The sequence below is a fragment of the Asparagus officinalis genome, chromosome 8 (assembly GCF_001876935.1).
Source record: "Asparagus officinalis chromosome 8, Aspof.V1, whole genome shotgun sequence".
In the NCBI taxonomy this organism is placed as follows: domain Eukaryota; kingdom Viridiplantae; phylum Streptophyta; class Magnoliopsida; order Asparagales; family Asparagaceae; genus Asparagus; species Asparagus officinalis.
Window position 1 is genome coordinate 19,084,195 of NC_033801.1, and position 11,174 is coordinate 19,095,368.

Here is an 11,174-nt window from a genome sequence, read left to right on the forward strand (position 1 = left end):
ACGAGCTCAGGGATGTTTCTCGAAAAGGGGCAGGTAATCTGTTAAATCTACTCTCTAATTTTCTGTGGATTTTACAGTGCTGGTCAGATCTATGTATGGAGAGTTTGTTTAGTAGAGAATTTGGAAAGATATTATGAAAGTTTATGAAGTAAAGTTAGGAAATCCGTCATTATTTGTCCCAGAGTGCAAAGAATCATGAGAAAATAACAAAAGCGAGGGAGAAGTATGATCTCATGAAGATGATTCCCGTAATTGTTTGTTATGAGGTATTGAAGTTCATACTTCGCAGTTGACCTGGATGTGGGGTCAATTTGCGAGGCTGCTATTATAGCTTAAGAATTTAAAGGATAAAAGGAATAATGTGACACACGGTTATTTTGGGGGAAGGACAGGGCAAATTAGGGTTTGATGAGGCGATGTTGATAATAAAGTTGTGGGAAAAAAGGCAGGATGGCTTTAGGTTCACTTCCTGCATCGTTAGCGGATAGGCTAGCTAAAAGATGCATCCTCTTGGAGAGAACATGGATGGCTGAACAATGCTTCCAAGTCTAACTTGGGGAAATAAAGGCCTGATGTCTTTTAAATGGACCAAAATGAAGGTCTAAACTAGTTGTCTGGACCCTGGAGAAAAGCAAAGATTTGGGACATGTTGTAACTATCTGTCACGTTAACCAATTTTTGAAAGGTTGCTTGTAGTCTACAGACCAAAGAAAAGGAGCAGAAGGATAATATTCTATGTTATCGAGGTATTTCTATCGCGAATGCCGTACATGTATAATATTCTGTGTTACCCAGATACTTGTATCGTGAAGCCGTACATGTACCCAACACGTACTCGACACTTAACTGTACCCAAACTTAATGGACACTCCTTGGATATATGCATATACATTTATTTAGACATAGTGCTCAAATATAGGATATAGAACACTTGCCATACACTTCTTGTACGTATATCGTACACTTCATGTCCATTTCTTAAAACTCATTAGACATGGGCCGGGTTTGTTTCAGCCCATATTCTAGTTAGAAACTAGATTTTAAAGGGTGGTTTGAGTGTCTAGTTAACAAACCGATCACTTTCCAATTTATAATAATCAACATAATAAAAGAAACTTAAAAGTTAAAAATATGATAGAAATTTAAATTCAAATAGCACATGAATTAAATAATAATAATGATCTCACATAAATTATTAGTGCCAGTAAATATGTTGTGTCCTCGTATATCCAAACCCGCACCCATAGCGGTACCCATTCTTGTTTCTATGCAACTTAGATAATATTACTTTAAGGGGAAGATGGAGGACTGGGTAGGTTGTAGAGTAAGATTGGAGAATGTGGGAAAATTGAATGGTGCATTGACAAGAGAGAATGACAATGGCGATAAAGGATGAAGGAGGTAAGATTGGGGAATGTGTTGAATGGTGCATAGACAAGAGAGAATGACAATGGTCAATGGCGAAGAAGGATAAAAGAGCGTGTAGATTACGAAAGATGAATTGTGCATAGACAAGAGTCTAACAATGGCAATGAACGATGAGGGTGGAGGCGAGGCTGAAGATGTTGGAAATTATAGGAGATGGAGATAATAGGGATGGAACACAGAAAGAGAGGATGGAAATGCATACGTACAATAGAGGTGTAAAAGGACGGTAAAAGTTATTTGGATCCAGTAATTTTGCAAAATAAGTTTGGTCATTAGCACCTTTCTATTATGTTTCTAATGCATATTTGTTGCCTATCTGATTGCTTATAGATAATAGGGCATGTATTTCCTTAATTGTCAGTTTGCAACCTAACATAACATGTAGTTGACCCTATTTGAACTGCAATTTTTCCTATGTATGTAACATGGTTGCATCACTCAATATCTTTGACTTTAAATGTTGGTCCATTCAATAATAACAAAGCCTCTATCCTAAGTGTTTGGGGTCAGATGCGTGAATCATATTCTTTCATTCCACTATTATAGGTCATCTCCTCTATTAAGCTAACTATAACTATATTCTTCTTAATTATTTTCAACTAAGTCCTTCTAGGTCTACCTCTAAATCTCTTTGCTCCATTAACTATAATGTTATAACTTCTCCTAAGTATCGCATTAAGAGGCCTATGTTGTACATGGTCATACTATCTTAATCGATTCTCTCTCATGTTATCCTCTATAGAAGCAACCTCTAATTTACTATGGATGCACTCATTTTTATCATATCTTTTAGTGTATACCTACAAGACCATCTCATCATTCTCATTTCTGCTACACTTATTTTTTGAACATGTTTTTAATTACCCAATATTCTGATCCATAAAACATTATTGGTCTTATAATTATCCTATAAAATTTTTCCTTAAGTCTAATCGGTAACACAAGACTCTCGAAGCTCTCCCCCATTTTAACCATCTCGATTTGATTCGACTGATGACATCATTCTCAATCTCACCATCATGCCAAATGATTGATCTTAAATAGCGAAATTAATTGCTTTTAGATACTTTTTGGTCATCAATATATATTATAGGCTCTTTTCTCCTTCTAGTTTTATTAAAAATACATTCAATGTATTCTGATTTTGTTCTACTAATTCTAAAACCTTTAGTTTTAATTTTAAAAGCTTATCTCCACTTTTCTATTTTAGAAATTATACATGTTCTAGTATTGTCAACTAATATTAGATTATCAACAGATAATATATATCATGACACTTCATGTTGAATATGTCTAGTAAGTTGGTCCATAACTAAAATAAAAAGATAAGGGCTTAAGACTGACCTTTGATGTAAACCTATGGTTATAAAAAATAACTTACACTCTCCTTTATTAGTTATTACTTTAATTATTACTCTATCATACATATATTTAATCACATCAATATATATACTAGATACATGTTTCTTGCTAAAACACATCACATTACCTCTCTAGGCACTCAATCGTAAACTTTTTCTAGGCCAATGAAAATTATATGTAGATTCTTTCTTTTTTCTCTATCTTTCTCCATCAACCGTCTCAAAATATATATGCGTTCTATAGTTGACCTCCTGGGCATAAAATCGAACTAGTTTTTAGATACACTTGTCTCTTTTCTTAGTCTTTGCTCAATTATCCTCTCCCAAAGTTTCATAGTATGACTCATGAGTTTAATACCATGATAGTTTGAGCAACTTTGTGTATCTCCTTTATTCTTATTTATCGGTATCAACGTACTAATCCTCAACTCATCGGACATTCTCTTTGTCTCAATAATCTTATTAAATAATTTGGTCAACCATCCTAATACTATATCATCAAGACATTTTCAAACTTTAATAGGGATATCGTCCAGTCCTACTGCTCTTTCACTTTTTATTTTTAGAGCATCTTTGACCTCACTGATCCTAATTTTTTGACAATATCTATAATTTTTATCATTCACTATATGGTCAAATTTTCTATGTTGCTCATCTATTTTGTTAGGATAAATTTTTAAAAATAACCGTTTTGTAATTTTAATAAGCAAAATCGATCTTCTCTAAAAATAAACAGCAAAAACGACCCTTTTCTGCACGGGATTAGTAGTCCCGTACAGTTAGGATGCTAATGACTCAATCACCCCAACTCCTCCCGATCTTATCAAGCAGTTTAACCTCAAGTTCACACAGTTTAGCCTCAAGTTCAAAGCCTGAATTCATATCGTGTTCCTACCGATCCCAAACCCCGGCAACAAGCAATTGGCCCACAAGATCCCAAAGCCCCCGTCGATCACATCCACCACTTGGTTCGTTACCACTACCATCAGCTTGAAGACGTGGAAGGCGTGGGGGTGGAGGAATGAGCTGGCGGCGAGGGGGCGGAGGCGGAGGTGGCAGCGGGAGAGGGATTCGAGAGTGGAGAGCGGGAGGGAGGAGTTGAGGTGGGAGATGGAGGTGGACTGGGAGAAGGAGCGGAGTGGACTGGGAGTGTTGGAGCTTCTTGGGGATGGAGGTGGACTGGGAGAAGGAGCGGTGGAGGTGGAGGAGGAGGAGGCGGGAGGAGGAGGAGACCATGGCTTTTTCTAGGGTTAGGGTTTGGGGACAAAATTTTAAAAATAACCATTTTGTAATTTTAATAAGCAAAATCGACCTTCTGTAAAAATAAATAGCAAAATCGACCATTTTCATCTGAAAATGGTCGATTTTGAAGATTTTGTCGATTTTGAAGATTTTCGAACTGCATGGGACTACTGGTCCCGTGCAGTTAAGATATTAAGTAATTAACAGGCTCCTCTCCTCTATTTTCTTCCCCTTTCTCCTCTCTTGCCGATCCCAAACCCACAAAAAAACCCAAGCCCTAGAAAACCCCTAACCAAACCCTAACCCTAGAAAAAGCCATGGTCTCCTCCTCCTCCCGCCGCCTCCTCCTCCACCTCCACCGCTCCTTCTCCCATTCCACTTCCATCCCCAAGAAGCTCCAACACTCCCAGTCCACTCCGCTCCTTCTCCCAATCCACCTCCATCTCCTACCTCAACTCCTCTCTCCCGCTCTCCACTCTCGAATCCCTCTCCCACTGCCACCTCCGCCTCCGCCCCCTCGCCGCCAGCTCATTCCTCCACCCCACGTCTTCGAGCTGGCAGTAGTGGTGACGAACCAGGTGGTGGATGTGATCGACGGGGGCTTTAGGATCTCGTGGGCCAATTGCTTGTTGCCGAGGTTTGGGATCGGCAGGAACGCGATATGAATTCAGGCTTTGAACTTGAGGCTAAACTGTGTGAACTTGAGGTTAAACTGCTTGATAAGGTCGGGAGGAGTTGGGGTGATTGAGTCATTAGCATCCTAACTGCACATGACTACTAGTCCCGTGCAGAAAATGGTCGTTTTTGTTGTTTATTTTTAGAGAAGGTCGATTTTGCTTATTAAAATTGCAAAACGGTTGTTTTTAAAAATTTGTCCATTTTGTTATCATTAAATAATTTATAAAAGTAGCTCATCCACCTAATGAGGACAAGAAATAACAATATTTGATTAGTTGATATATTTTGGATTTTGAATTTTGAAATTTAGTTTAATTTTAGTTGAGTGATTTGTGGGATTGTTGTTTGTTTCTATTTTTATTGCACGTTGTGTGTACGTAGTTTTTTTTTATAAATAAGGTTGTATGAGACTATTAAAAATCAATGAATTATTGAATGAAAAATTGCATTAGCTAAAATTTGGTGTGAAGCCTTGGGTGTGAAACCTAGGCCTCGGGTGTGAAAGCCTAGGTCGTTCCATGTGTCCTCTTCCTCCAGTCGCCAAGCATTCCCTCGTCTTCCCCACGTCAACAATCAAACCCTCCTCTTCCCTAGAACCACCAGATCCACACTCAACTCGTCCCTGATCTCCACCTCTGCACCACCAGCGTCATCATCTCCTCCCAAGCAGCCGCCCTACTCCCACCGTCACCGAGCCTCCTTTCCCAGTAACTGTCGCCTTCATGTACACCAACTGTTTGGCAAAATTCCCCACCAGAGCAATACTGTCACTGCCGCTTATCACAAATCATCACATCGCTATTGTCCCATCGTCCTTACAGACAGCGTCACTCTGGTTGCTGCTCAGAATCGCCGCCACCTGCATCGTTCAAATTCGTCGCCACGTCGTTATCAGCTCAACACTGTCGCACTCGTCGTTCCGCCTCGTCGTCGTCGTTCACTTCACCGTTATCGTCGCCCCACCTTCAGAGGTCTCTACGTCGAGTCTGTTCAGACCGACGAAGGTTTCGCTCTATTTATTTTTCTGTTTATCTCATCTGGTTAGTTAATTGCATGAGTATTTTGTCTCTAAACTATTATCATATATTCACTGCTTAGATTAGTTTTTGTGAGTTGAGAGTAACTGAACATGTGACTGTTGAAAAATTGATATTGATTGTGAAACTTATGCAATGATAATAAATATTGCAATTAAATTATACAAGATTGGGATTGTTTATGGTTATCATTGAAAATCTGGTTAAAACCCATCTATCACGTTAATTGTTTTAATTAATTTCCTACTGAATAAAATAATTTTTGGCGAAACGGTGCGTTGTTCGATTTAGATCGCTGATTCCGATGGACCCCCTCACCCGTTTCGCATCACCACCTCTCTTTTATTTCCTCGTTGGTTACTAAAACTCTTTGATTTTCACTCTTAATACACTTAATATTTCCTAAGTCCCTACTTTTCCTTTCTCTCATCGTAGCAAGCTTACATATATCTTTTTCTCCATCCTTAAATTCTAACTTATAGAAATTTTCATAAGACTTGTATTTAGTCTCACTGACTGCTCTTTTTGCTTCGTTTCTTGTTAACTTATATTTCTCAAAGTTTTCCTTGCTCCTACACATTTGCCAATTTTTATATATTATTTTCTTCTCCCTAATCGTTTTTTGAACTTCTTCATTCCACCACCAACTCTCCTTACTATCTAACCTGCAACCTTTAGATTTTCCTAGAATATTCTTAACCACATTCTTAACACAAGAGGACATACTATTCCACATAGTATTAGTCTCATTACCTATATTCTATATATCTTCTTTCAACATCTTATCTTTAAAAAAGTATTAAGATCTCTCCTTGTAAGTTCCATCATTTAGTTCTTAAACTTTTGTTCATATTAGTTTGCCCACTCCATTTTTTAATAGTAAAATCTAATACCATCAACCTATGTTGTGTAGTGAAACTCTCTCGGGATATAATTTTACAGTCTTTGCATGTTAACCTATCCATCCTTCTAGTAAGAAAAAAGTCCATTTGACTACTATTAGATCCACTTTTAAAGGTTATTAAATGTCCATTCTTTTTTGTAAATTATGTATTTGGTATTATCAAATCATACAATGTTGCAAACATAAAAATTGATTCTATCTAAGGTAGTGCTGGCAATAGAATAAAGCACAGCACATGCAGAGTTAAATGTTGATCCATTGTAGTTATACAATCTTTAAAAACCACGAAATTTAAATGTGCTCCTTAACGAGTTAATGTTGTACATTTAGTGTGTTTCTCCTTGTATAATCTGACTTGTGCTTAGCTGCAGAATGAACATGACACATCAATAGCTTTCATTGTGTTTGACACCCTCTTCTCTGTGATGCAACTTGGATGAGTGTCAAAAATCAATTCTTCAAAAGCCTCTTAAGTCTGCACAAGGAGGACCTTTAGGGAAGAAAATACTTAATGTACTGTAGCAAGGTCTTTCTTGTTTTGTACGTCTTTCTTTTCTTTTCTTTTTTTTAGGAAGGGACAAGAGATCTCAGATGGAGTTAATTATATCTAGGGTCATAGGAAAATGAAAAGTCAGAGCTAAGATAGAGACAATAATTGGATGTTAAAAGGACTTTTGCCATGGTAAGGTCCTCAGACTACTGATGGAGCAGATCTCTCTGTCACTTTCAAGAATTATGTAGGACTTTCAGGCTGCACTATGTCGTTCTATTATCATCTTGCTAGTGAGGAGGAGGCAGGTGTGATGTGTAGTGGATCCCAGGCAGGTGTGATGTGTGGTGGATCCCATCTATCATTTGGTGTAAAAATGCATGTTGACATCAATATACAATACATAAGTGGTGTATGAGAAATGGTGTGGAATAAATTAATGGCCTTCTCCAGAATAATGGTTAGTGGCAGACAGTGCCCTTGTTGTCTGGCGTGCATGATAAAATTTAAGAACCACAAAAAAAAAAGGGTTTGAAGATGGGTAGCTAGTGACAGGCACTGAAACATCACACAAACACAGTAGTTGATGCCATATCCGTGTCCATGAAATCTCCTTCCTGCCCTCCTCCTTTTGTAATGACTGCAAGCTTGGTTTTTGGAGTGCTAAATTGGATGATTCACTGTGCTCAATTCAATTGCATTCTCTGTTGCATTAGTCTGATGTTATACTGCTTAGCCTTCCATATTCAATGGTGAAACTAATAAGATATGATGACACCAGGATTAAATGTGTTAGTGTCATGTCGCATCTAATTGAATTTATTAGAGTAAAGAACACTTGGTTCATGATTACCACCTAAACCTCTTTTCCCATCAAAGGCATGTCCTACGGATTATGACTCGAGTTGAAGATTTTCAACAAAACAAGTGTCCATGTTTTTTACTATTTGCAGCTTTCCTGGTACCTAACACCTCTGAGTTTGTTCTAAATTTTGTGCAATTATATGAGACCATGCAGTAAAAACATAGCCAGCTAGTCAATGGATAGGCAAGTTATTTTCTTTGTTTTGCAGTTTTAGCCAGAGACCAGTCCTCAAATTGCTATAGCTTATGAAAAATGAATTCTAATCAATTTGAAAAGACAAAGTTTGCTATAGAGTTTGAGAATCGCTTTTATCTTTATGGCATAAGAAAACCAAATATCCTAATGATATTAGTCCCAATGTGGATGACTTTCTACTTGAAGTTAAATATGTGTTATGTTTAAGAGAAAAGTGGTGAGGTCACTCTTCTGGATGATGGAACTGTTAACTAATATCAGTTTTGATTGCGAACGTTAGGAAAACTAGCTCAGAATTCTGTTACCTCGCTTGTTTCGATTTGAAATATTTGACTTTCATAGAAAGAGTTCATCTGGATGCAATTAGTGGAAAATCCATCATGTAGATTTATTAGAGAAGCAGTTGAGGTGGGAAAACCAAAAAACTGACAGGAAGAGGAAAACATTGGTGGGTTATAATTAGAGTGATCAATAAGAATTACTTTGTAATCCATGGTTCAGTCTCAAATACCATTTTATGACTAGGTAAACACTAAACAGTCCTTTAAACTGCTGAAAATGATGAGAAACTGCCTGCCACTTGTTATTAATCTAATGCATCCTATTCAAGGAATGAATTAATGAAATATTTACAGTGATGGACAGTAAATATAGTTAACCTTTATGACAACATAATACGAGTTTGATCTTGCTGTCTTCTTTGCTTTGAAGGATGAGACTGTTGCAAGAATTGAACAAAGGATTGCTGCTTGGACCTTCCTTCCACATGGTAAATTTCTATTCTCTTTTTCTTTTCTGTTCTGATTTTTTTTTTTTTTTGCTTTAATCAGTTCTTTTTCCTGATGTATTTTCTAACGAGTTCTTTTTATTTAGAAAATGGTGAGGCCATGCAGATACTACACTATGAAAATGGTCAAAAATATGAGCCACATTTTGATTATTTTCATGACAAAACTAATCAGCAACGTGGCGGACATCGGATTGCCACGGTCCTAATGTACTTATCTAATGTTGAGAAGGGTGGGGAAACCATCTTTCCAAATGCAGAGGTAAAATATCTACCATTTTCTTTGGTTTTTTTTTGCCAAAAGCTCTCTTATATGAAGTTCTACCCTCTTCTCAGGGTAAACTTTCTCAACCAAAGGATGACACCTGGTCTGAGTGTGCTAGAAAAGGCTATGCAGGTATTAAGGAATATTTTGTTTAGAGTCCTTTCTACAAGCGTGGTAAAATTATCTTTGCAGTTGTTTAGATTCTTATAATAATAATAAGGGAAAAATGCTTCCAGCCCCCAAAAGCCAAGTGAACATGCTTCCCACCCCCAGGACTTGGTCAATGGGTGTTTTACCCCTAAAAATAAAGAATCTGTTCTCTGAGCCCCCAAAACACAAAACCCAAGACATTAAAACATGTGAAGACCATAATACCCTTCTCTCTCTCTTTCTTTTTTTATTAAAATATGATGGAGGATTATTTTATTATTTTTGTTTTTTCTCTCTCTTTATCATGATGTACCAAGAGGATAGTTAAAATGATTGATGAGGATTATTTTATTATTTTCGTTTTTTATTATTTTGGTTGTTTGTATTGGGAGGTTGTTAAAGTTACGGGTTGATTGTTAAGGTTACGGGTTGGTTGTTAAGGTTAAGGGTTTGTTGTTAAGGTTATGAATCCTCTCTCTCTCTCTTTCTTTTTTTATTAAAATATGATGGGGATTATTTTATTATTTTTGTTTTCTCTCTCTCTTTATCATGATGTACCAAGAGGATAGTTGAAATGATTGATGATGATTATTTTATTATTTTCGTTTTTTATTATTTTGGTTGTTTGTATTGGGAGGTTGTTAAAGTTACGGGTTGATTGTTAAGGTTACGGGTTGGTTGTTAAGGTTAAGGGTTTGTTGTTAAGGTTGTGGATTTGTTGTTAAGGTTGTGGATTTGATTGTTAAGGTTACGGGTTGGTTGTTAAGGTTAAGGGTTTGTTGTTAAGGTTGTGAATCCTCTCTCTCTCTTTCTTTTTTTATTAAAATATGATGGGGATTATTTTATTATTTTTGTTTTCTCTCTCTCTTTATCATGATGTACCAAGAGGATAGTTGAAATGATTGATGAGGATTATTTTATTATTTTCGTTTTTTATTATTTTGGTTGTTTGTATTGGGAGGTTGTTAAAGTTACGGGTTGATTGTTAAGGTTACGGGTTGGTTGTTAAGGTTAAGGGTTTGTTGTTAAGGTTATGAATCCTCTCTCTCTCTCTTTCTTTTTTTATTAAAATATGATGGGGATTATTTTATTATTTTTGTTTTCTCTCTCTCTTTATCATGATGTACCAAGAGGATAGTTGAAATGATTGATGAGGATTATTTTATTATTTTCGTTTTTTATTATTTTGGTTGTTTGTATTGGGAGGTTGTTAAAGTTACGGGTTGATTGTTAAGGTTACGGGTTGGTTGTTAAGGTTAAGGGTTTGTTGTTAAGGTTATGAATCCTCTCTCTCTCTCTTTCTTTTTTTATTAAAATATGATGGGGATTATTTTATTATTTTTGTTTTCTCTCTCTCTTTATCATGATGTACCAAGAGGATAGTTGAAATGATTGATGAGGATTATTTTATTATTTTCGTTTTTTATTATTTTGGTTGTTTGTATTGGGAGGTTGTTAAAGTTACCAAAATCTTTATTTCTAGGGGTAAAACACCTATTGACCAAGTCTTGGGGGTGGGAAACACGTTCACTTGGCTTTTGGGGGCTGGAAGCATTTTTCCCTAATAATAATGGTATGTGATTGACTGCTTAAAACGTCTGGTCACTGAATCTCGACTTCTTTGCTGCATACAGATCAACCTTGAGACTTTTAGTCGCCTTGGTGTGATCATTGGAGAATAATATCTCTTCAAAGCATTTTAATTTGTATTATAAAATTGTTGGAGTTGTGGTATCTGATTGGACCGTGCTGGCTAAGCCCCCATCCACCTT

At 36.6% G+C, this 11,174-nt stretch overlaps 1 protein-coding gene across 1 annotated transcript in view; it reads left to right on the forward strand.

The window, feature by feature from the left end:
• The window catches only part of LOC109819448 (probable prolyl 4-hydroxylase 7), a 13,046-nt gene that overhangs the window by 483 nt on the left and 1,389 nt on the right, over nucleotides 1-11,174 (forward strand). The window contains 4 exon segments of the mRNA XM_020385184.1: nucleotides 1-33; nucleotides 8,912-8,969; nucleotides 9,074-9,249; nucleotides 9,324-9,384. The exon segment at nucleotides 1-33 is cut by the window's left edge and continues 10 nt beyond it. Of these exon segments, the coding sequence (XP_020240773.1) occupies nucleotides 1-33; nucleotides 8,912-8,969; nucleotides 9,074-9,249; nucleotides 9,324-9,384 (328 nt within the window).